The sequence below is a fragment of the Garra rufa genome, chromosome 10 (genome assembly GCF_049309525.1).
Source record: "Garra rufa chromosome 10, GarRuf1.0, whole genome shotgun sequence".
NCBI classification, from domain to species: domain Eukaryota; kingdom Metazoa; phylum Chordata; class Actinopteri; order Cypriniformes; family Cyprinidae; genus Garra; species Garra rufa.
Window position 1 is genome coordinate 6427699 of NC_133370.1, and position 27274 is coordinate 6454972.

Genomic DNA, 27274 nt, shown 5'->3' on the forward strand with positions numbered 1-27274 from the left:
GACAGTGTGCCCACCGACTGTTTGCTGACCGTCTGCGTATTGCACACAAAAAATGTCAGGAGCTTTCCCAAAACGTTGAGCTTCAATCTGATTGCTTGGCTTGACGCAATTTCCGAAAGTCAAAGTGCACAGGTTTATATCAGTGCACCGGGAAACAAACTTACCGCTCTTCTTCGGGAAGAACTAAACACGGCGTTTGTTTAAGTTTCTGATGTTGAATCATTGAAAGACAGTCGAGAGTTTCATTTGAGACACTTAGTGAGCAAGCAGACCTTTACCCGCCTCCAAATGTCACATTAAGGATAAGCTAACTGTGTTTGACGGCTAACGTGTCAGTCAGACGCCCTCTTTCTGTCTAAGCGGGTGATTCTTGGCCAGAATAAGCCGCTGTGTGTACAAGACTTTGATCAATAGCCTAGTCTGGATAGGACTTATTTAGGGGTTTATGTAGTACTTGTAAGAGCTTATCCAAGTTTAGTAAGAACAGAAAACTTTTGATAAGTCAGGCAGGGAAAGCTACTGCATATGTGTAACTAGGAAAGCATGAAAAAGCAAACCGGATTTCACCAGAATTGGCTGTTGTGTGTGTATGTGTGCGTTAATGCAAACTCCCAAGTGCACAAGAGCAAGCTTTCTGCCCGTTTCAGTGAACTTTTGAGTCGTCCCTCTAAGTAACTCCAACCACAGTTATAAGAAAGCGCAGTGACCTCCTGCTGTTCTCCATGATAACTAAAACCCCGTTTTTGTCATCCAAGACTCCCAGCTGCTCAGCTCAGCAGTGCTCACTGAATCACAGAGGGAGAGGAGGATCAGACATTGTGGGATTCGAGAATCTTTTTGTTCTTTCCTCCTGAAGTACACTTATAATGTTTTTTGCAACGGAAAGAGTTTTATAACACCGTTTTCAAACCTTCAGCAACACAAGTGTGTACTGTAATTCTGGAATAATTTATTTTTACGCAGTGAACGTGATATTTTATCCAAACTGAGTATTGTTTCATTTCATTGGGTCTCCAACCAATGACTTTAGCGTATCTAACACGTCTATGTTTAGTATACACTGTAGTATCTAAACGCAATACTGTTTATAAAAGAAGTCTATTCTGCTCAATTTAAAATAGCTGTTTTCTGTTTAATCCAATCCAATTTTATTTATATAGCACAATTTAATCAAACACAAGGTTTCCAAAGTGCTGCACAGGATACAATAATAATAAATAACACAACAGAAGCACAATAGGACAATGGACACAATGAGGTAAAGCACAATGAAACAAAAATAAAACAAATGAGATAAAAGAGAAAACAGATAAAACACAGTAAAATCAAGTAAAAAGCACATAAATAAAAATCCTTAAAATAAGAGAAATGAAATCAACTTCCTACTAGGTGTTAAAAGCCAAGGAGAAGAGATGGGTCTTTAGGTGGGATTTAAAAACAGACAGAGAGGAGGCCTGTCTGTGATGTGCTGAGGCTGATTGTTCCAAAGTTTTGGAGCTGCCACAGCGAAGACACGATCTCCTCTGAGCTTCCGCTTTGTTTTAGGCTCTCTCAGGAGCAGCCGATCAGCTGACCTGAGAGACCGGGAAGGAGTGTAAAAGTGTACAAGCTCAGAGAGGTATGGCGGGGCAAGACCATTGAGGGATTTAAAAGCAAATAAAAGAATTTTAAAATGAACTCTAAAATGTATGGGCAGCCAGTGGAGTGAGACTTCAACATGCAGTTGAAGTCAAAAGTTTACATACACCTTGCAGAGTCTGTTAATTATTTTACTAAAATAAGAGGGATCATACAAAATGCATGTTGTTTTTTTATTTCACACTGACCTGAATAAGATATTTCACATAAAAGATGTTTACATAGAGTCCGCAAGAGAAAATGATAGTTGAAATTCTTAAAATGACCTTGTTCAAAAGTAATTCTTAATACTGTGTTTTTGAATGATCCACAGCTGTTTTTAGTGATAGTTTTTCATGAGTCCCTTGTTTGTCCTGAACAGTTAAACTGCCTGCTGTTCTTCAGGAAAATCGTTCAGGTCTTACAAATTCTGTTTTTTCAACTTTTTTGTGTATTTGAGCCCTTTCCAACAATGACTGTATGATGATCCATCTTTTCACACTGAGGACAACTGAGGGACTCATATGCAACTATTACAGAAGGTTCAAACGCTCACTGATGCTCCAGAAGGAAAAACGATGTGTTAAGAGTTGGGGGTGAAAACTTTTGAAAAGAATGGAGATGTGTAAATTGTTCTTATTTTGCCTGAATATTATATCTTTTTTATTTAGTACTGCCCTTCAGAAGCTACAGAAGATACTTAAATGTTTCCCAGAAGACAAAATAAGTAAAATTTACCCTGATCTTCAAATCCCTTGCTTAATGCATATTTTTTTTCTTTCTGGAGCATCCGTGAGCGTTTGAACCATCTGTAATAGTTGCGTGTGAGTCCCTCAGTTGTCCTCAGTGTGAAAAGATGAATCTCAAAATCATACAGTCATTGTTGGAAAGGATTTAAATAGACAGAAATGCTAAAAAACAAAGAATCTGTAGCACCTGAATGATTTTTCTGAAGAACAGCAGGCAGTTTAACTGTTCAGGAGTATTGAGTTTTGAAACTGACAGTGTGCTTTCATAGTACATCTAGCTGTATATTCCAAAAAACAATTTTAGGATATGACCCGAAAAGACTCCTGACTGAAAGGACGGGGGACTGCAAAAGAGAAGGACAAGGGACTGTATTTCAACCAAAGCATATTTGTGATCTCTGTTGTTTGTGTTCATCAGAGGTCCTAAAGGAGTGTGGACAATGGAAGAGAGAGGCGAGACGCCTCACTTTAACACCACGTTTGAAGACGCGCGCCCCAGCCTGACTCACATGTCCCTGCTGCAGCTACAGAGGACAGGACACCTCAAATACCTCATCAGCCAGAACGTAGACGGCCTTCACCTGCGCTCTGGCTTTCCCAGGTAATGACGGATATTACACACAAAAACATCCAGTCTGATTGACTGGCTTCATGCCGTTCCCACGTCTCTCATACCGCTTTGATTAAAGTTCTGACCTCTGTCCTGCATGCGATGTCAGATGTGTCATGTTGATTAGCTCTTTTAATTTTCTCTTGCTGCAAGCGAATGCAATCAGCATGTCTTGTTCTAGAAGCTGTTAATGTTGAATTTAGCATATTGACATGATGAATTGCACATTTTATTCAGGCAGACGTAATTAAAAGCCCTCAGTCATCATCTGTTGTATTGTATTTTTATTGGATTGTGTTTGAATCAGGGTTATTGTCATTAAATAAACATTAATAATAAAAATACACAGTAACTGAAATAAAATAAATACTAAAAACTTCTTATTTCAGTTTTTTGAACTGAAATAAGAAGTTAGTACAAAAACAACTAAAACTTTTTATCATTTTAAAACTAAAACAAAAAACAGAAATGACAGAAACACACAAAAATGACTACATCCTCAATTAAAAGGAACTTAAGATACAATAATAAAACTAATTAAAAAAAATTAATAAAACTATAAAATATGAATAATACTAAAATAACACTGATTTGAAAATAAACTAATAGAAATGACAAAGAAACAAATTACTAAAACTTTAATGATTAAGACCACTTAAAATATACCAGTAAAAACTAATTAAAAAACATTAAAATTATAACACTAATTTGAATATGAAATAAAAGAAACAACATTAAATATTTCTAAAATTAATTAAAATAAAAAATGTATTATACTGTATAATGTATAATACTAAACAGATTAAAGTACTGAAATAACTACAACTAAAGTTTTAACAAATGAATTAAAAAATAAAAACAAAACTAACAGAAATGACAAAAATAGAAAATACTAAAACTTTAATTGAAAAGAAGACTGAAATATATAAAAATAAAAACTCATAAATAAAACTAATAGTATATGAATTATACTCAAAAAACACTGATTTGAAAAAAATTACTAAGACACAAAAAATTACTAAAACTTTAATCGTAAATAACCCTTGAAATATACAAAAAACTAATTTCAAAAATATTGATAAAAATTATAACAGCATATGAATAATACTAAAACTAACACTGATTTGAATATGAAATAATAGAAATTACAAAATTACAAAAATTTTAATAAAAAATATATTACTAAAACTAATTGAAGTACTAAAATAACTAATTAATTAATTAATTAAATAACTAATTAATAAAATTAATTAAAAACAAAAACAAAACCAACAGAAGTGACAGAAAAAAATTGCACAAAAAATTACTAAAACTTTATATAAAAATAAAAGCTCCTTTAAAATAAATAAAATTAATAGTATGAATTAAAAATAAATACAAACTAATTAAAAAATATTAATAAGTTATAAGTATATGAATAATACTAATACTAGAACATTAATTTGAATATGAAATAAAAGAAATGGCAATAAAAATGATTAAAATAAAAAGGAATTTTAATTCATTACTAAAACTAAAGTACTAAAAAACTAAAACTAAAAAATAATGAAAAAATAAAACTAACAGAAATGACAGAAACATGTGAAGTATTACTAAAACCTTAATTAAAATAAGAAAACTTAAAATACAAAAATTAAAACTGATTTAACAAAAACATTTACCTCTAATAGTATATGAATTATACTAAAATAACATTGTTTTGAACTAATATAAATAACCGCAGTCGTTTCCACGTATTGACGGAATTGTGTCATTTACTCATCCTTTCTCTCGTTATTGATTTTGATTCATTACCCATTCTTGTCTTCTTATTTGGCTTGTTTATTTCTTTCTGTGTCTGCTAGGGATCGATTGTCGGAGCTGCACGGGAACATGTTCGTTGAAGAATGCGAGAAGTGCGGCAAGTATGTAATCGATCTCTCTGAACATGTTAATAAGGTCTGTCTGCACACGTCAAAAATAACCACGTCTTCTGATGTACTTTAACAAGTACAAGACATTCAGGACTGTTTTAAACCTGTTGCTGTGTTACTGGTTGCTAAGGGCAGATAATGATGTAAAAAGACAGGCTTTAAATGATTTATTTGACCAGCATCATATAGTGGCGGAAACAACCTTCGATCAAACTTAGGCTTGTTTCAGCAAAGTTTCTTACAGTGGACATACATGCTTTTTAATCCTCTGCAGTGAATGGGTGCCGTCGGAATGAGAGTCCAAACAGCTGATAAAATCATCACAATAATCAACAAGTAATTCACACCACTCCAGTCCATCAATTAACATGTTGAGAAGGCAAAATCTGTGTATTTGTAAGAAACTAATTTATCATTGAGGTCTTTTTAACTTTGAACCATAGCTTCTGGCTAAAATATAAGTCCATAATCCATAATAACGCTTTGGACTCGAATTTTAGATGGAAATTACAACAACTTAATGTCACTTCACAAGATGCTAATTGATGACAAGTGGTGTGGATTTCTGTGATGTTTTTATCAGCTGTCTGGACTCTCATTCTGACAGCACCCATTCACTGCAGAGCATCCATTGGTGAGCATGAGTGATGTAAAATTTCTTCAAATCTGTCTCTATGAAGAAACTCATCCACATTTTGGAGTGTGTTGATCAGAGTTCGTATAAGGTGCTTGAAGTACTTGAAAAAAGCATTATTCCTGAAGAGATACTTGAAAAGTGCTTGAATTGTTGAATATATTTTCACACAAAATTCACACAGTTCAAAAAACATTACATATTTCCCCCTTGTTTCAGTTAATGTCATAAAACCAGCGAGGTAAGCCAGCTGGTAGTATTACTGACAGTGTCATGTAAACATGGCTGAAGGTGCGAAAAGAGGAACAAATGAACCGAATCAATTGTCATTTACGCTGTTATCGCTCAGGGTTGCAACCATGGTTCCGTTGTTACCAATAGAGTTCAATGGAACTAACGACCATAGTTAACAAGCAATGCTTTTGGGAAATGCACCGCTGATTGATTAAAACTAGTGACTTTGATCATTAATTGAAATCGATTCACAAGCTACAACCAGATCAAATTACGGGTTCGTGAATCATTTGATTCAGATCGGGACTTTGGTGTGGGTTTGTGAATCATTTGATTCAGATTGGGACTTTGGTGCGAGTTTGTAAATCATTTGATTCAGATCGGGACTTCGATGTGGGTTTGTGAATCATTTGATTCAGATCGGGACTTTGGTGCGGGTTCGTGAATCATTTGATTCAGATCAGGACTTTGCTGCGGGTTCGTGAATCATTTGATTCAGATCGGGACTTTGGTGCGGGTTTGTGAATCATTTGATTCAGATCGAGACTTTGGTGCGGGTTTGTGAATCATTTGATTCAGATCGGGACTTCGGTGCAGGTTTGTGAATCATTTGATTCAGATCGGGACTTCGATGCAGGTTTGTGAATAGTTTGATTCAGATCGGGACTTCGATGCAGGTTTGTGAATCGTTTGATTCAGATCGGGACTTCTGTGTGAGTTTGTGAATCATTTCATTCAGATCGGGATTTCGGTGCGGGTTCGTGAATCATTTGATTCAGATCGGGACTTTGGTGCGGGTTTGTGAATCATTTGATTCAGATCGGGACTTTGGTGCGAGTTTGTGAATCATTTCATTCAGATCGGGACTTCGGTGCGGGTTTGTGAATCATTTGATTCAGATCGGGACTTCGATGCAGGTTTGTGAATCGTTTGATTCAGATCGGGACTTCGATGCAGGTTTGTGAATCGTTTGATTCAGATCGGGACTTCTGTGTGAGTTTGTGAATCATTTCATTCAGATCGGGATTTCGGTGCGGGTTCGTGAATCATTTGATTCAGATCGGGACTTTGGTGCGGGTTTGTGAATCATTTGATTCAGATCGGGACTTTGGTGCGAGTTTGTGAATCATTTCATTCAGATCGGGACTTCGGTGCGGGTTTGTGAATCATTTGATTCAGATCGGGACTTTGGTGCGGGTTTGTGAATCATTTGATTCAGATCGAGACTTTGGTGCGGGTTTGTGAATCATTTGATTCAGATCGAGACTTTGGTGCGGGTTTGTGAATCATTTGATTCAGATCGGGACTTCGGTGCAGGTTTGTGAATCATTTGATTCAGATCGGGACTTCGATGCAGGTTTGTGAATCGTTTGATTCAGATCGGGACTTCGATGCAGGTTTGTGAATCGTTTGATTCAGATCGGGACTTCTGTGTGAGTTTGTGAATCATTTCATTCAGATCGGGATTTCGGTGCGGGTTCGTGAATCATTTGATTCAGATCGGGACTTTGGTGCGGGTTTGTGAATCATTTGATTCAGATCGGGACTTTGGTGCGGGTTAGTTAATCACTTGATTCATATTGGGACTTTGGTGCGGGTTCGTGAATCACTTGATTCAGATCGGGACTTCGGTGCGGGTTCGTGAATCATTTGATTCAGATCGGCACTTTGGTGCGGGTTTGTGAATCATTTGATTCAGATCGGGACTTCGATGTGGGTTTGTGAATCATTTGATTCAGATCGGGACTTCGATGCGGGTTTGTGAATCATTTGATTCAGATCGGGACTTTGGTGCGAGTTTGTGAATCATTTGATTCAGATCGGGACTTTGGTGCGAGTTTGTGAATCATTTGATTCAGATCGGGACTTTGGTGCGAGTTTGTGAATCATTTGATTCAGATCGGGACTTCGGTGCGAGTTTGTGAATCATTTGATTCAGATCGGGACTTCGGTGCGAGTTTGTGAATCATTTGATTCAGATCGGGACTTTGGTGCGGGTTTATGAATCATTTGATTCAGATCGGGACTTTGGTGCGAGTTTGTGAATCACTTGATTCAGATCGGGACTTCGGTGCGGGTTCGTGAATCATTTGATTCAGATCGGGACTTCGGTGCGAGTTTGTGAATCATTTGATTCAGATCGGGACTTTGGTGCGGGTTTATGAATCATTTGCTTCAGATCGGGACTTTGGTGCGGGTTCATGAATCATTTGATTCATATTGGGACTTCAGTGCATCTCACACACTTCAGTTCTCTTTCTCTTTTCTTCTTAAAGTTGACATGATTGCTTACTTTGCATGTGCTTCACTTTTTTTCCTGTTTTGTTTTATTAGTATATATTTATTTATCTGTTTATTTTTTTTTAGAATTTTAAAGAGAAGACATTGTTTGATAAGTGAGATCTCTGATTTAAGTCCTTAAGTCTTTGAAAGTGCTGAAATTTACAGTATCTGTATGAACCCTGGTTGATTGAGATGAATTTGTGTTGAATCTGAAATATCCCTTTAATGTTCAAAGACTTGAGACAACTAGTTGAGTAAACTATGAGGCATTTTGTAGGTTGACCTAATGCTGTGTAAATGCTTTCAGAACATTCCTGTTTATTTTTCAAAATATAATCCCACCAGTTTTGGGCAGAAAAATAAGTAAATAAATTTGATGAATCTCCAAAAACATATTGAATCAGGTTTATTTTTCTAGTTCGCTCGGTATGTTTGACATTGAACATGTGCGGTATTAATTGTGTGTGTGTGTGTGTGTGTGCATCATAGCTCTGTGTCTAACAGATAAACCCAGTGAGCATGCCGAGCTATCGATCACACACAAATTGCTATCGAAGAAGGCAACCGGTTGTGTGCAGATACTGCAACTGTCACACCAATAACCACACGTGTTCTGGGCTGTTTCAGGCAATATGTTCGGGACACTGTAATCGGAGTGATGGGTCTGAAGCCAACCGGACGCTACTGCGATGTCACACGCTCAAGAGGACTCCGATCTTGCAGGTGATTGCACCATTTTAGAGGAATGGATCTTAACAGGTCTATCATGATTTTCCATGATTTGAAGCCAGAATTTCATGTCTAGCACACACAAATCACATTGGATGACTGACATTAGTAGTTAGAGCTGTTAGTAGCCTGCAAGTGTCTGTATGTGCTGAGAGCCCTCCGGAGCCCTAGTGGTCATCTCACATCATTTGCGTCGAGGGACCTGCTCAGTTGTCATTGGCAGTCTCAGGCTGTGCTTCCTATGGATTTAATGGCCCCTGGCAGTCTGAGGCCCTGGGGCATTGGCCCCTTCGCTTCATAATCCAGCCCTGAGTGCCGTCTGATATTGCAGGAGGCAAGTGTACATCTTCAGGATTCACAGTAGTCCTAAGAAAGAAGTTTTTAAGATACATTTCTTACTGTAAATTCCAAGATTTCCAGTATGTGGGCACTCTAATATGTGCAGAATGCTGCTAAAGATTGACATATTTATAGGTTAAGATTAAAAATAAACTCCCTGTTTGACTTGTGTTTCTAGAGTTCTTACTGAATTTCAAAGCAAAAAGTCAAGTCACACATAATCATGACAAACTAATTGTTTATTAGCAATTATTGAAAAGAGTCACTTCTGAAAACTCATGCACATCCCTAGTAGTAATAATATACAGTTGAAGTCAAAAGTTTACATACACCTTGCAGAATCTGCAAAATGCTAATTATTTGACCAAAATAAGATGGATCACACAAATGCACTTAATTCTTCGTACTGTGTTGTTACCTGAATGATCCACAGCTGTTTTTTTTTTTTTGTTGTTCATGAGTCCCTTGTTTGTCCTGAACAGTTAAACTGCCTGCTGTTCTTCAGAAAAATCGTTCAGGTGCCACAGATTCTTTGGTTTTTCAGAATTTCTGATTTTTAACATATTCCAACAATGACTGTATGATTTTGAGATTGTTGAAGGGATGCTACAGAAGGAAAAACAATGCACTAAGAGCTGAAGGGTGAAAACATTTTAAATTTGAAGATCAGGGTACATTTAACTTGTCTTCAGGGAAACATCTAAGTACCTTCTGTAGCTTCTGAAGGGCAGTACTAAATAAAAAAAATATGATATTTAGGCAAAATAAGAAAAATGTACACGTTCATTTTTTTCTTTTTTTTCATCTTAAGCATCAGTGAGCATTTGAATCTTCTTTAATAGTTGCATATAAGTCTCTCAGTTGTCCTCAGTGTGAAAAGATGGATCTCAAAATACAGTCATCCTTGGAAAGGGTTCAAATACACAAAATAAAAAATAACATGCATTTTTGTATGAACCCTCTTTTTTTTGGTAAAATAATTAACATTTTGCAGATTCCACAAGGTGCATGTCAACTTTTGACTTCATCTGTATATTACAGTGTCATGTAATGCTTAATTACAACACTTTATATGAAATAACCCAAGAAATTCAAATAACATTTAAGACAAGTTGGAGGTCATCCTAACTTTAAGAACATGTTTACAATTATTTTTAGGATTTATATATTTATTTGTTTAATTTTTTAAAAGAATTTTATTTCAGTTTTGTCTTGAGAACAATTTAAAGACAAAGAATAAGAACAATCGAGATTACTCAATTTTTTTGTAAGAATATGAGAAGAAAATGTCAGTTAAGAAAAAAAATATTCTTAATTGTTTTTGTGAGTCCGGCCCACATCGCCAGTGTTATTTTAGTATCACTAATATACTATTATAGTTATAATTAATATTTTGCATGGTTTTATTTTTATATTTTTCTTTTTTATTTTTCTAAAGGTTTTAATAATTTTGTTGTTTTTATTAGTTTAGTTTTTTTTATTTCTATAGTTTGTATTAATTTTTATTAATAAAAAATAATTGTATTAATATTATTTCAGTTGTAGTTAGTTATTTTAATACATCAAGTTAAACTCAACTTAAAATAGAATGTATAATAAGTAAAAACACTTCAATATTTGTTAATGTTAGTTAATAAAAATACAATCGTTCATTGTTCATGTTAGTTCACAGTGCATTAACTGATGTTAACAAACACAGTGTGATTTTTAATAATGCATTAGTAATATGTTGAAATTAACATTAACTAAGATTAATTAATGCTGTAGAAGTATTGTTCATCCCTAGTTCATTTTAACTAATGTAGTTAACTAATGTTAACTAATGAACTTCATTATAAAGTGTTACCATGATAACTCTGGAAATAACATGTGACTGTAAGTCACTAGTCACAGCATGTAAAGGAATAAAAATATATTGACATTGGTGCACTGGTTTCTTAAATGGACATGCTGCCTTGAAAACGTGCCGCATGACGCTTACTAAGACGAAAGCATGATGAAGCACGCGAAGACGTCTGTCTGACGCATCTGTACATAAAACATTTAAAAATAGCAAGCACGCACTTTGCGCATACGCAGTTTTCAGATTTCTGTTCTTGTCATGAGCTGTTTGCTCTGTCTCATCACTGTATGTGTGTTTGTGTTTTCTCTGCAGAGGGAAGCTGATCAGCACTATATTGGACTGGGAGGACTCACTGCCTGACAGAGACCTGAATAGAGCTGATGAAGCATGTCGGTAAGGAAGATAAATATCCTGAGAATGAGAAGGTTTGCTCAACAATACAGGGAGAAAGCCATTATACAGGGAATCAAAAATGGTGCTCGTTGAGAACAAGCCAGGTAGCAATTACAGGTCTAAAATAAAAATGAGTATGTTTGGTGATTGACAGGTGAATTTAGGAAACTAATTTTTGAGATCCATCTTTTTACACCGAGGGACTCATGTGCAACTATTACTGAAGGTTCAAACACTCACTGATGCTTCACAAGGAAATATGATGCATTAAGAGCAGGGGGTGAAAACTTTTGAAGATTTTTCTCATTTTGCCTAAATATCATCATCTATTTTTTCATTTAGTACTGCCCTTCAGAAGTTACAGAATATACTTGCATGTTTCCTAAAGACAAAATAAGTTAAATTTACCCTGAACTTCAAATTCTAAAAGTTTTCACCCCCGGCTCTTAATGCATCGTGTTTCCTTCTGGTGCATCAGTGAGTGTTTGAATCTTCTGTAGTAGTTGCATATGAGTCCCTCAGTTGTCCTCAGTGTGAAAAGATGGATCTCAAAGTCACACAGTCATTGTTGGAAAGGGTTCAAATACACAAAAAGGATTTTTCTGAAGAACAGCAGGGAGTTGAACTGTTCTGGACAAACAAGGGACTCATGAACAACTATCACGAAACCAAAAAAACACATCTGTGGATCATTCAGGTAACAACGCAGTATTAAGAATCAAGTGTATGTAAACTTTTGAACAGGGTCATTTTTATAAATATAAATTTATAAATTCTCTTGTGGACTATATGTAAACATGTTTAATGTGAAATATTTTATTCAAGTCAGTAAATAAATTACATGCATTTTGTATGACCCCTCTTATTTTGATCAGATAATTAACATTTTGCAGATTCTGCAAGGTGAATGTAAACTTTTGACTTCAACTGTAAAATAAACATTAACTAAAATAACAATTATAATAATGACAAAAACTCAAAAAACAAAATTACTAAAACTTATTTAATCAAAATGAAAATGTAAAATATAAAAATAAAAACTAATTCAAAATATTAATAAGAACTATAATAGTGATAATGGTTTTAAAATCGGTTCAAATTTGACAGTTTTTAAATGGAATTTTAAATTGTTTATTTTAAATTATTTATCCATGCATCATTTGTTTTAGCAAACGACAAAGGGCCAATTCCCTTCAAAATCAATTCTCATTAGTTACAATTTTTTCAAATAGAAAAAAAATTATTTACAATGCTTGGCAGAACAGAACAATTTAGCACAATTTGGCAACCTTCTGATTTTTACTGCTTTCACCCACTCTCTTGTTACTGAAAGAAGAAACAGAAAACACAAGAAGGGGAAAGAAATTGTATTTTATTTACCTTCTACGTGACAATGTTGTTTAAAAAGGTGCTTTATTTATATTTATTTTTATTTACTTATTCATTTGATCAATGTTTCAAGCTGCTGTAATGTCCATACTGGTGTTATACTGTATGTACATATGTACTATGATTATATATTATGGTTCTAAATACTATTTGTGAGTTTTGGAGCAGATATTTTATTTATTTATTTATTTATTTAATTATCTTTATTTTTTCATCTATTTTAGTTTTATTATTATGTTCATTTATTATATTATTATTTTTATCTTATTTGTAATTAAGCCAGAGAGAAGGAAATATTTTGTTAAATGTCATGTGATTTACTTTTCTGCTGTGTTGAAACAAGTACTGTCTTTTATTTAATAACTCTCTGAATGAAAATATCAATGAAAAGAGTTAAGACTAAAATCAATTCTCATTAAAGAAACAGTGAGGCTTAGATATATGTGACTCTGGACCACAAAATCAGTAAGATTAAAACTTAAAGATTAATCTGCATGAATGAATAAGCTTTCCGTTGATGTATGGTTTGTTAGGATAGGACAATATTTGGTCGAGATAAAACTGTTTAAAAATCCGTCATCTGAGGGTGCAAATAAAACATTTTTAAATATTGAGAAAATCGCCTTTAAAGTTGTCCAAATGAAGTTTTATCAGTGCATATTACTGATCAATAATATGTTTAATTTAATATGTTTACGGTTGGCAATTTACAAAACATCTTCATGAAACATGGTTTTTACTTAATATCCTAATGATTTTTGGCATGAAAGAAAAATCGGTAACACTTTATTTTACAGTTTCTTAACTAGTTGCTTATTAGCATGCATACTAATAGAATATTAGCCATTTGTTAGTACTAATTAAGCACATATTAGTGCATTATTCTACATGACCTTATTCTACACCCCAATACCTAAAGGTAACAACTACCTAACTAAATATTGATAAGCAGCAAATTAGGAATTTACTGAGGGAAATGTCATCGTTAATAGTGAATAAGAGTTCCCTATTCTAAAGTGTTACCGAAAAATCAATAATGTTGACCCATATAATGTAATTTTGGCTATTGCTACAAATATACCGGTGCTGCTTAAGACTGGTTTTGTGGTCCAGTGTCACAGTTATGACAGATGTTATTCTACATTATATCAGTACATCAGATTGATCTCACTTCCTGTACAGTGTTGTCAGCCATCAAAATGGTTGATGAGTTGCATGCAAATGATTTAGTTCATCAAATGCTTTTAATTACTTCTAACTACTTCAGTTTCAGATCAAATGAACAGATAAGAGCGCTTAGTCTTTATTATTGTATCAGCAGCACCAGCTTAATCATATTACAGCGAAAAGTACTGCAGTCTCACAAAACTCCACACAGAGATACACACGCATACAAAACATCCTCCAACACCTGCTGCACATCTGACCCGCCACTGTCCTCTGGGCTTCCACATGCTTTCAAAATCCACTGGAGCTTGAAAGAAAATAAAAGTGACCTTGGAAGTAGACAGAATGCTCGAATTGTAATGCACAGTAGTTACAATTTGAGTTAAAATCACCTCCAGTGATTTTATTGAATGTAATGCATTCATTCATTTGTTTAGCCAGTCAAGAGTCTGCTTTAGGGCATAGTGCTACAATGCTGCATGTGTATTTTTGTAATATATAATATAATTTCCTAGCTTGCAAGATCACTAGATACTACATGATTTAAGAATGAGATCATTCATATATAAACACTCAAATGTGTTTTATTAAGGGAAATTTCACTTCCAGAACAAAACATTTACAGATAATTTTCTCATCTGCTGACACCATGTCATTCTTTCTTCAGTCGTAAAGAAGTTATGTTTTTTGAGGAAAACACTTCAGGAATGTTCTCCATATAGTGGACCTCTATGGTGCCTGTGAGTTTGAACTTCCAAATGCAGTTTAAATGCAGCTTCAAAAGGCTGTAAAAAAATAAAATAAAAATTGACAATTTCTACACTTGGTACTTCTGCAGTGATGTAGGATGATTTTGAAGTTGGAAGAGAGGTGGGAGTTTTTCGACATACCCTAACTGAATTGAACCAGAATGCACAGAGCTAGACAAGATGAGCATTTAAGGTTAAAAAGTATATACAGTGCCTTGCAAAAGTATTCATACCCCTTTTCACATTTTGTTTTGTTGCAGCATTATGTTAAACTGCTTTGAATTACTTTTTTCCACAACAATCTACATCTCATACACCATAATGACAAAGCACAAAACAGGTTTGTAACAACTTTGCAAATTTATTAGAAATAACTGAAAAGATCCCGTTGCATAAGTATTCATACCCTTTTCTGGGACACTCGAAATTGAGCTCAGGAGCGTTCATATTGCTTCTAGATCTTACTACACTTCGAGTGGAGTTAAACTGTGGCAAATTCATTTGAATGAGTATGATTTAGAAAGGCACACACCTCTCAGAAAAGGTCTAACAGCTGAAAATGCATATCAGAGCAAAAACCAAGTCCGGAGGTCAAGATAACTGCCTGTAGAGCTCAGTGACAGACTTGCGTTAAGGCAATGATCTAGGGAAGAGTTCAGAATAAAATCTGCTGCATTGAAGGTTCACAGAAGCATGTAGCCTCTATTATCCATAATGGAAGACGATTGGAACAACTAAGACTCTAGAAAATGTCTGCCAGCCCCCATCCAAGCTGACAGAGCTTGAGAGGTGAAAAGGCGAGGCAAAGAATGGCAGATAATTGCCAAATGCAGATGTGCAAAGCTTGTCACATCATACCCAAAAAGACTTGAGGCTGTAAAGGTGCTTCAACTATGTACTGAGTTAAGGGTATAAATACTTATGCAATGTACTTATTTCAGTGTTTTATTTTTAATAAATTTGTCAAATTTGCAAATCTGGTTTTTGCTTTGTCATTATTATGGTGTATGGAGTGTAAATTGATGTGGGGGAAAAGTAATTTAAAGCAGTTTAACATAATGCTGCAACAAAACAAAATGTGAAAAAAATGAAGGGGTATGAATACCAGAGCCATTTGAAGCTGCATTTAAACTAAGTTTTAGAAGTTCAAACTCTCAGGCACCATATATGGAGAAAAATCCTGAAATGTTTTCCTCAAAAAACGACTGAAGAAAGAAAGACATGAACATCTTGGATGACAAGGGGTTGAGTAAATTATCTGTAAATTTTGGTTCTGGAAGTGAACTTCTCCTTTAAAGGAATAGTTCAAACAAAAAACGAAAATGTGTTGAAAACATACTCACCCTCAGGCCATCCATGATGTAGATGAGATTGTTTATTCATTGGAACAGATGTGGAGAAATTTAGCATTACATCACTTGTTAACTAATGGATGTGAACGGGTGCCATCAGAATGAGAGTCTAAACAGCTGATGAAAACATCACAATAATCCACACCTCTCCAATCCATCACAAAATGTCTTGTGAAACGAAGGCTGCGTGTTTATAAGAAATAAAGTCATCATTAAGGCGTTTTAACTCTAAATTGTTGCTTCTGGCTATAATACAAGTCTGTACTCACAAGTAATAATGCATCCTTCTGTGAAAACGTCCATCCTTTGTTGTCGTTTCACATCAAAATCCACTTACATATTTTTTTAAAGCTGTTTTGGACAGTTTTCGCTGGTAAACGGTGCATATTTTCCTCCTGATTCAAACGAGAACTCTTTTTCACTGGAGAAAGCAATATTATAGATTGAGGACTTATATTTATAGCCAGAAACAATGGTTTGAAATTGGTTTAAAAAGTCTTAATGATGCGTTTGTTTCTTACAAACAGCTTACAGCTTTAAATACAGCTTACAAATACAGCTTTCCACTTCTCAAGATGTTAATTGATGGATTGGAGTGGTGAGGATTACTTAATGATTATTGTAATGTTTTTATCAGCTGTTTGAACTCCCATTCAGTGGAGGATCCATTAGTTAACAAAAGAAGTAATGGACTGAATTTAGTTTGAATTGTGACGGTACCTTTTGTCTTTTAAATGTCTTTTTGGTAAAAGCCTGTCTAAGCACGTAGATTTCACAGTGACTGCGAAGAATCTGAGATTAATATTGTGTTCAGGTGAAATCAGGACAGTGCCAATTACTTTCTTACAACCACATGAGACTCGAAAACCAATCAAGTGCCTACAAGCTCCTGTTCAGACATAAAAAAGATTTGTAATTCTCAGTTTTCTGTGTTTCGCTCTTTCAATTTTCTCTCATGGTCTGAGGTCACTTGTGGTTTCTTTAGAAGAAAAGCTGAAGTTGTTTCTTACCTACTGCAATCACTCGCTATGTCTGGAGTGTAGATGTTGGGGTGAAAGAAAGGTTCAGCAATCTCATTTAGTCATGCATTTAGAAAGCTGTTCTTCATCCAGGTCACGGTAGTTCATGGGTAATTAATGGAGCTTTTAGTGAACCGATATTCATTATTTTGTATACAGGATAATTATCTCTTTATGTATAATTAATTAAACATAAGTATTGGGCAGTTTCTTTTGAAGAGTGTTCTTTAAAGTTAATGATGTTCAGATAAAAAAAGACTTTGGATAAGATTGGTAATAAAAGGCACAGAGCTCTTGAACTACTACAGCTGAGCTCATGTTACAGTGGATTTCAGGTTGCATGTTGTTAGGGTTGGGTATCATTTGAATTTTATCGATTCTGATTCCACTTATCGATTCCGATTATTTTCGATTCCCAGTTTCGATTCCAAATTAGCAAAAAAAAACAACAACAACAAAAGTCAAACATTAATATATCAAACATGTTTATTTTCAGTGCTTGCTTGCAACATTTTTTTATTACAGGGGTTCTCAACCTTTTTTTATACCGGACCCCCCCCCCCCCCCCCCCCTTCTCGGGTAAATTTTGCAAGGCCCCCCTATGCCTGACATTTCCTCTAAAGGTGTTTATTTTTTAACCTTTTTTATTAACCAAAACATTTTTTTTGCCTACTGCATGTTATAAAAAAATCATTCTTTAAATTAAAGCTATACTTTTGAATTTAAAAGAAACCCCTCTGCTCTAACTTTTTAACATGTATATACATATACAGATTTAAAGCTCCTGAATTATTTAATGCAGACATTCATCACAACTTCAGAGTATTCTTTCTTAAGTAAGTGAACCTGCCAAACAACAGGGAGATGCCAAAATACCACTCACTAAACCTGTCCTTTTGAACTGGACTGACTGAATATCTGCTGTTTGTATTTATTATAAAATAAACATATAAATGAAAAGTACGGTAAATACATTGTAAATCTGTTTATGCTGGTGCTCATATGTGCATAAACACCACTGACCCTTACAAGATCCACCTCGATTGGGTAAGCATTCATTATAAAAAACTCACAGGACATTCATTTTAAAAACTATGCAAATATTTTGAAATTTCACACAAAAATCCTATGGATCAGAGTCCCGAAATCATGAATAGTTTGTGAATCAACAGCGGACTTATGCGTGCCTAATGTACGACTATGGTATACAAGAATGAATACATTAGGCATGCGCGAGTTCGTTACTATTACTCTGATCATCTTTGCCTTTACATTAGCGGGAGGGTTTGTTTCATGCAGCCGAGAGATGAAGTAGATACCTGTCTTCCCGCGGGGGTATAAGTTACTTTTATGTGGGCTTTTGCGGGACGAAATAACATATATTCCTTCTGGAGGCGCGGGACTAAAAAAATCCGTCCCTTGCAGATCTCTAAAATGAAGTTTGCGTGCAGCGGTAACCACACTTTTGAGCGCTTCCCGCGTACCGTCTTGTAGACTGATGTTTACATTACCTCATAAGGTCCTGTCAGATTGCTAGATGAAAAAATGCACCCAGGAATCGATACGAGGAATCGAAATTTTAATTTTATACAAGTATCCGATTCTTTATCTTAAGTATCCGATTCCAGAATCTGAATCGATTTTCGATTCCCAACCCTACATGTTGCTATTCTGTAATAGGATGTGTTCTATAATTATTATCATTTGACATAAAAATCCAGCCTTATATTTAGGTTTTAGGATTTTTTGCATCCCAGAATGACTTTGATTACCACATTACCTCATCTAATTCTCATTATTACTGTGTGTATTTTATTTTTGTAACTATATAGTTTATTATATTTATTTACACTGTATTTATTTGATCTGAAACAGCTTAAAAACAGTAGTGTTGTTGTTTTTACTATTGAAAATGTTTATTAAAATTAATCTGAAATAAAATTTAATATAAATATTAGGTAAAAGCTTGGTTTTAATCAACCTGCAGCCTACCAAACATGTACGTCTCACGAACACTTGCTGCTTTATGGAAACAGTACTTCAATTTCAATTTAAAAATTTCAATTAAAATTAAAAAAAAAAAATTCAGCAAGGACACATTTAAATTGCTTAAAAGTGATAGAATGAAGCAACACAACTGTTTTCAACATTGAAAATAATCAGGAACTATTATTCTTGAGCAGCAAATCAGTATATTAGAATGATTTATGAGGAATCGTGTGACGCTAAAAACCGGAGTAAAGATCTGAAAATCAGCTTTGCATCACAAAAATGAATTACATTTTATAATATAGTCAAATAGAAAAGATTTAATTTAAATTGTTGTAATATTTCACAATTTTTACTGTGTTCTTGATCAAATAAATGCAGCCTTGATGAGCATAGATTTACTGAGGGGGAAAAAGAAGAAAAATTGCAAACATTTCCTTGGTGACTAACTTAAGTTTAAGTACAGCATAAAAGCAGTAGTGTTGATGTTTTACTATTAAAAATGTTTATTAAAATATATCTGAAATAAAATTAAATATAGTATCTGGTAAACGCTTAGTTATATTCAACCTGCAGCCTACCAAACGTCTCACAAACACTCACTTCTTTATGGAAACTACTTCAAAACACATGGAAAAAATACATTTAAATTAAAATGAATGCTTTTTTCAGCAATGACCCATTAAATAGCTTAAAAGTGATGGTAAGAAGCAGCACAACTGTTTTCAACATTGATAATAATCAGAAATTATTCTTGCAGCAAATCTGCATATTAGAATGATTTCTGAAGAATCGTATGACGCTAAAGACTGGAGTAATGATGCTGAAAATCAGCATTGCATCACAAAAATAAATTACATTTTATATAGAAAAGAGTTATTTTAATTTGTAAAAATATTTGACAAATTTTACTGTATTTTTGATCAAATAAATGCGGTCTTGATGAGCATAGGAGACTTACGGAGGGGAAAAAACTAAAAATTGCTAAAACAGAAATAAAAATAAAGCTTAATAGAAATATTTAAAAATATATATAATAAAAATAACAAAATCACACAAAATTGCTAAAATTTAAATTTAAAATGAAAAATAAAAGCTAAGTCAAAGTATTAATAAATGATAGATAAATAATACTAAAATATCACTGAAAGGCTGTGCAAAAATATTACATGAGATACTGTTCTTAATTGTCCTGAAATATTAATTCCTCCTTTTATATGCAAGATTTCTTGATTTTTTCTTATGCCTTTAGGCTGAAATGTGACTGTTCTTGACAGGTTTTGCATAATAATCATACAGATTTGCATCAACAAAGGAACCACTCAATGATGAATGGAATCACGACAAAACTAGATCGAAACAACAGGATGTTTGCGATATAATGAGCACCTTTTAGACTGACGAATTAGGCCTTTTATTGCTCTTAATGAAGCAGGAACAGACAGTCACATGTCTAGAATCCGAATGCAGAAACTGATCAGTTCGTAGCTTGACATTTGTTTGTGCATAATGACTCAGATGGACTGAAGGTGAACAAACTGAGGCCGAGACTCGTGTGAATGGTACCTATTCACCAGTTCTGAGAAAAGCACAACAGACCCCAGCAGCTGATACTCTACATCTCTTTTCACAGGCGAGCTGACCTGGCCTTGACACTGGGAACATCTCTTCAAATTAAACCTAGCGGAGATCTGCCTCTTCTAACCAAACGCACAGGAGGGAAGCTGGTTATAGTCAATCTTCAGCCTACTAAACATGTAAGTCTCATCAACACGCACTCCTTTTATGGAAACGGTAACTCAAAACACACATGGGCAATTTTATTTTAATTCAGATTTAATTAAACGGTTCCTATGGAATTCAGAAAAGTGTGGAATTTGATTGAAGTATTTTCCAGGTATGGAAAAAAGAAAGCAGAGTATGAAAAATAGGTGTGTTTTCAGACTGTATTCAGTTTTATATAATAGAAAATTTACGAATTTAATGAAAATAAATGTTTTGCACAAAAAGTGAGATTTCATGGCAGCTGTTTAGTGATTCTTTGGTGATTGTCAAATATGAACTATTTGTTTTGTAAGCATTTTGGGTTTCTTTGCACAATATTCGTAGCATCGTATTGCATAGCCTCAAAAACTTTTGCAAAAATAAAAATATAGACCTTTATGTGCGCATAAGAAGCCATTAAAGAAGCCATTTGCTTGAACTTGGCAAATTTTGTTATCATTGTCATTTTATGTGTTAAATTGGACATTTTCCCTTGATATTATAAGTAAAACAATAAAAAGCCCAATTTTAAGAACGTAGATCTCCGTTAATTCATGTGCATCCAAGCAAGAAATATAAAACTAGAAACTGTAATGCATAAACATGCAAAAAAAATCCCATGCGCATGTGAATGGTTTCTTGAGGGCACAAAAAAGTTTCTGCATATAAAATGTTTTTCTTTGTTTTTTTATTTTAGAGACTGTATGTTGTCACTTCAAGAAAATCAATGAAAAAACCCTGAGAAAACAGGGTTTCTGCAGGTCCTTAAAATGTCCTTTAGATGTCTAAAAAAGTCTTAATTGTAGTTGTATCAAATTTAAGGCCATAAAAGTCTTAAATGGTACAAGAAAGTCTTAATTATGATTTCAAGAGGTCTTAAATTTGCAGTTACTGGGAAAACTGCAGTATTTCTGCTGTTCCGAAAGCGCCACCTGCTGGCAGAGAATGAATTTGCATTTCCAACAAGGCCGTCTGCTGTTTTTGTTCTGACCAAAGTGAAAATCAACCAAAGATTTTACATTGCAAACATGCTGAGTTATAAATGTGAACTGGTGGATCGACAAAAAAATAATGCATTATAAAAATCTAAACAATTAAGACAAAATAACAAAATATATTTTTATGTTATTTAATTAATTCATAATTAATTGATTTTTTATTAATATAATTAATACTTTTTACATACTTTTATAAAACATTGTTTTTGTTTTGTAAATCATGTTGTAAATAATTTTTAATGTTTATTATGTTATGGTAGACATTGCAGGTCTTAAAAATCCTGCAGATACCCTGGAAAAAATATTTACAGATGACTGTACTATATACCAAATATAAAGCTGAAAATAATGCTCTATGAACCATTTATGTTAAATATGGTCTGAAATTCCACTGAGAGGTTTGGAAATTTGAGTCTGGAAAAGTATGGAATTTTAAAATGGAAAATAGGTAGGAACCCTGATTAAAACTAATACTTTTTTTTTTTTAGATTCTTGAGCAACAAATCAGCATATTAGAATGATTTCTGAAGAATCATGTGACACTGAAGACTAGAGTAATGATGATAAAAATTCAACATTGATCACAGGAATAAATTACATTTTCAAATATATTCAAATAGGAAATATATCCTATTTTTCATTGCATGAAAAAAGATCACAGGAATAAATTACATTTTCAAATATATTCAAATAGGAAATATATCCTATTTTTCATTGTATGAAAAAAATACTATGGAAGTCAATTTTCTTTTGGAAAGTCAAGGAGTCTTATTCTTATTCTTCACCCACACAAAAATAAACATGCTTAAACATAAAAAACCATTTGAAATCTGTCAGTACGTGGGCTGTGAACGCACGCTCAGATTAGTGTCCTTCAAAAGCACTGCACTGTGCTAAACCCCAGTCTGACCATTCATGCTCATTATTTAAACAATTTTGATTAAGAAGCTCTGCAGCTCCATCAAAGAGTCGGGCTGGATTTTCTCTTAAGCTTGTATCGTTAGTCTGACGTTTCCTTTCTGATCTCATCATGTGGCTAGAATGCTTTTAATGGAATAATCCTCTTAATTTTTCAACGTGTTGTTATCTGCCCATGTTTGAGTCAAGGTTATGTTTGCCGCTTTACCTCATTGCTTCCACTTCCTGTCAACATCTCAGTTTCCAAATTGGATTTTTTTTTTTTTTTTTTTTTATATAAATCTCATTTCAAATTCAAAGCCTGGCATGTATGCAACAGGAGTTATTCCACGTCAGATTTTTGGTGTGGGAATCTATGGTATTAAAGCGGCTTAACTTGTAAAGAAATAGAATTTGACATTTCTTGTGCGGTTTGTAATGTCGGTCGGTAATCTGGCTCAGCTGTGATTGATTAAAGTGTGCGTTTATTCAAAATAAATTAGTTAAATTGTTTCACACAGACAGGCTGAAGAATGCAAAAAAAATTGAAACGTAGGTGTGTAATTTTCAAAGAAAAGTTTGGGATTAGTAGTTTAGAGTAGTAGAGTAGTAGTAGTAGATTAGAAGTCTCTTCACCTCACCAAGACTACATTTATTTATTTAAATATATGTTAAAAAACAGTAATATTCTGAAATATTATTACAATTTAAAATAACCGTTTTCTATTGGAATATATTCTAAAATATAATTTATTCCTGAGATGCAATGCTCAATTATTAGCATTTGTACTTCAGTCTTCCGTGTCACATGATCCTTCAGAAATCATTCTGATATGCAGATTTGCTGCTCAAGAAACATTTCTGATTATCAATTTTTAAAACAGTTGTGCTGCTTCATATTTTTGTGAAAACTGTCTTGTTTTTTTTCCTTTTCCAGGATTATTTGATGAATAAAATCAAATAAGAACAGTGTTTGTTTGAAACAGACATATTTTGTAGCATTATAAATATCACTTTTGATTAGTTTAATGCCTAATTTATGCAACCCAAATGATCACAAAGAATAATTATGTTCATTGTATGGAAAAGAAATTGAGTAAATGATGACAGAATGTTGTTTTTGACCAACTGTCACTTTAATTTCAGACAGGCTGAAGAATACAAAAAAATAGAAACGTAGGCGTGTAATTTTTAAAGAAATGTTTGAGATTAGTAAAGTTTTTAAACTTTCTTAAACTTTTGCTCAAGAAACATTTCTGATTATTATCAATGTTGAAAAAAGTTGTGCTTCATCATATTTTTGTGGAAACAAATCAAATAAGAACAGTGTTTGTTTGAAATAAAAATCATTTGTAGCATTATAAATATCACTTTTGATTAGTTTAATGCCTAATTTATGCAACCCAAATGATCACAAAGAATAATTTATTTCACTGTGATTTTTTTTTTTTTTTTTTGTCATTAATGTTCATTGTATGGAAGAGAAATTGTGTAAATAATGACAGAATGTTGTTTTTCAATGAACTGTCACTTTAATTTCAGACAGACAGGCTGAAGAATGCAAAAAAATAGAGAAGTTTAGGATTAGTAAGGTTACATTTATTTAATTAAATATGTTAAAAACAATAATATTCTAAAATATTATTACAATTTAAAATAACTTTTTTATATTGGAATATATTCTAAAATGTAATTTATTCCTGTGATGCAAAGCTGAATTTTCAGCATCATTACTCTTCTTCAGTGTCACATGATGCTTCAGAAGTCATTCTGATGTGCAGATTTGCTGCTCAAATACATTTCTGATCATTATCAATGTTGAAAACAGTTGTGCTGCTTCATATTTTTGTGTAAACCATCTTTTTCCAGGATTATTTGATGAATAAAATCAAATAACAACAGTGTTTGCTTGAAATAGAAATCTTTTGTATCATTATAAATGTCTTTTACAGTCACTTTTAATCAATTTAATGCCTAATTTACGCAACCCATATTATTTTCCCTCCTGTTGATCTCAAAGAATCATTGTATGAAAAAAGAAATTGAAAAAATGTTATTTTTTGCTGACTTTAAACAGTCTACTTGTTTTTTGTAGGACAAACATGCCCACCTGCTTATCCACGGCTATGTAGACGAGGTCATAGGTCAGCTGATGAAGCTCCTGGGATTAGAGGTTCCAGACTGGACCGGGCCAACGCTGTGTGAAAGCTCAGGTGGAGATCAGGACATCCTCCCATTCGGAGCCTGGAAAAAGGAAGTGAAGATCGAGCTGAAAATAGAGGAAAATAAACACGCTGTCCCAAAGAAACGGAAGAAGAAAGAGCAGGATGGTGGGATTAACTGCAAGAAAGATGTTAAAGTAGAAGACGAGGCTAAAGAAGAGAGAAAGGAAGCAGCATTTAGTGACTCTCGACCAATCAAAACGCAGAATGGCTCTTCCCACAATGCTACAAGTTCTTCTGCTGTCAATGAAACGGTTGTAGAACCACAGACAGACACTGAACAGCTCTCTTCCTAGAGCCCTATCTGACCGAAACTGAATGCCAAATCTCTCTCAGGAAGCGTGGTCACCATATGCTCTGTGTTTCCATCGTCATTAAGGAAAACCTGGACTCAGGTCTGTTAGATGAAGTGAGGTGATGAAGCGATATCAAGTGTGTACTATTATAGCTAGTTAGTGGCTTTTATTTGCTGGCTGATCTGTGCAGTTATTCTGGATGGAGGTTTTGGTGAATCACGGTTTAGTACTGTAAAATAAACATAATGTGGTCTTTTCTAACCTCAAATAAATCAGGTTTGTAGAAACAAGGTTCACTGTACAAAACATATGTCATATTTCACCCCAAAATCAAAAGAGTGTGTGTGTGTGTGTGTGTGTGTGTGTGTGTGTGTGTGTGTGTGTGTGTGTGTGTGTGTGTGTGTGTGTGTGTGTGTGTGTGTGTGTGTGTGTGTGTGTGTGTGTGTGTGTGTGTGTGTGTGTGTGTGTGTGTGTGTGTGTGTGTGTGTGTGTGTGTGTATACTACCAGTCAAAAGTTTGGACACACTTGACTTAATGTTTTTTTAGTCAAATATTAATTATTTAAAAAAACAATACATTTTATTTTATTTTAGTTCAAATACAATATGTGGCAAGGAATGATTCTCAGTTTGCTTTTAAGAAAAACTGAAGTTAAGAATTTTTTCCCATTTAAAAAAACAAAACAAATGTATTTCTAAAAAACAAACTGAGAATCATTCCTTGCCACAATTTGTATTTAAAAATCAAATAACAAAATACAATTAAATTATATTAAATTAAAATATAAAATATATTCTATTGTTTTTTATTAATATTTGACTATATATATATGTCTTCAGACATTGTGACTTTTTTTCTACTGTTTCATAAAAAACAAACATTGTGTATAAACAAGATGCTGAAACTGTGACATGACTATTTTTTTAGGATGTATGTTTTGTCAACATAAACTTAAACTATCAAACTATCAACATAAACTATCAAAGTTTATGCCTTTTCCAAGAACCTCTTTAGCCAAATATGAACATAATTTCATATTTTCTCTCTCTCTCTCTCTCTCTCTCTCTCTCTCTCTCTCTCTCTCTCTCTCTCTCTCTCTCTCTCTCTCCATATATATATATATATATATGTATATATATATATGTGTGTATATATATATGTGTGTATATATATATATATATATATATATGTGTGTGTGTGTACCTACTTAAAGGAGAACTCCGGTGTGATTTTGACCTGATGTGTATTGAATCATGATACCGAGTGTGAACGTACCTTGCATATCTCATCTCGGTTTGTGTCCAGCTGTCCGAAATCTGGGGTTAGTTAGCCGATGCTCACAACAGGTTGTCAGTGAGAGTCTACAGGGCATCGGAATATCCATGTAAATAAATCACTGTTTTATGCCATTTACGAGGCACAAAGTAGCTCCACACTTCATTGGTAGACTTCCAAGGGCCCTGACATTTAAAACGAGACATTGAGAACTCAGAAAAAGCACCGGTAATTTATTTACAAGAAGATTTATACAGACACTATCTGGGAAAGAAAATCCGGTCGCCGCCATCCTGAACTTAGTCACGATAAGTCGAGTGTCGAGCACCAAGGAATTTATCAGGTTATCAACGTATCAGGTTGTAGTTTCCTTCGTGCTCGACACTCGACTTATCGTGACTACATTTAAGATGGCGGCGACCGGTCTGTTCCTGGTGGAAAATGTCTGTATAAATCTACTTGTAAATAAATTACCGGTGCTTTTTCTGAGTTCTCAATGTCTCGTTTTAAATGTCAGGGCCCTTGGAAGTCTACCAATGAAGTGTGGAGCTACTTTGTGCCTCGTAAATGGCGTAAAACAGTGATTTATTTACATGGCTATTCCGATGCCCTGTTGACTCTCACTGACAACCTGTTGTGAGCATCGGCTAACTGACCCAGATTTCGGACAGCTGGACACAAACCGAGATGAGATATGCAAGGTACGTTTACACTCGGTATCATGATTCAATACACTTCAGGTCAAAATCACACCGGAGTTCTCTTTTAAACATATCTTTGGGGAAAAATTTCTTTGAGCAAAATTGCCAAAAA

The 27274-nt window shown here is 34.0% G+C and overlaps 1 protein-coding gene across 1 annotated transcript in view; it reads left to right on the top strand.

Annotated features, from left to right (window-relative positions):
• sirt6 (sirtuin 6) overlaps positions 1-25476 on the top strand; it is a 36206-nt gene extending 10730 nt beyond the window's left edge. The window contains exons 3-8 of the mRNA XM_073849040.1: positions 2785-2967; positions 4821-4880; positions 8668-8763; positions 11264-11344; positions 20643-20766; positions 24764-25476. Of these exons, the coding sequence (XP_073705141.1) occupies positions 2785-2967; positions 4821-4880; positions 8668-8763; positions 11264-11344; positions 20643-20766; positions 24764-25186 (967 nt within the window). The 3' untranslated portion in view covers positions 25187-25476. The remainder of the gene's footprint in view (positions 1-2784; positions 2968-4820; positions 4881-8667; positions 8764-11263; positions 11345-20642; positions 20767-24763) is intronic.
• The last annotated feature ends 1798 nt before the right edge of the window (positions 25477-27274 follow it).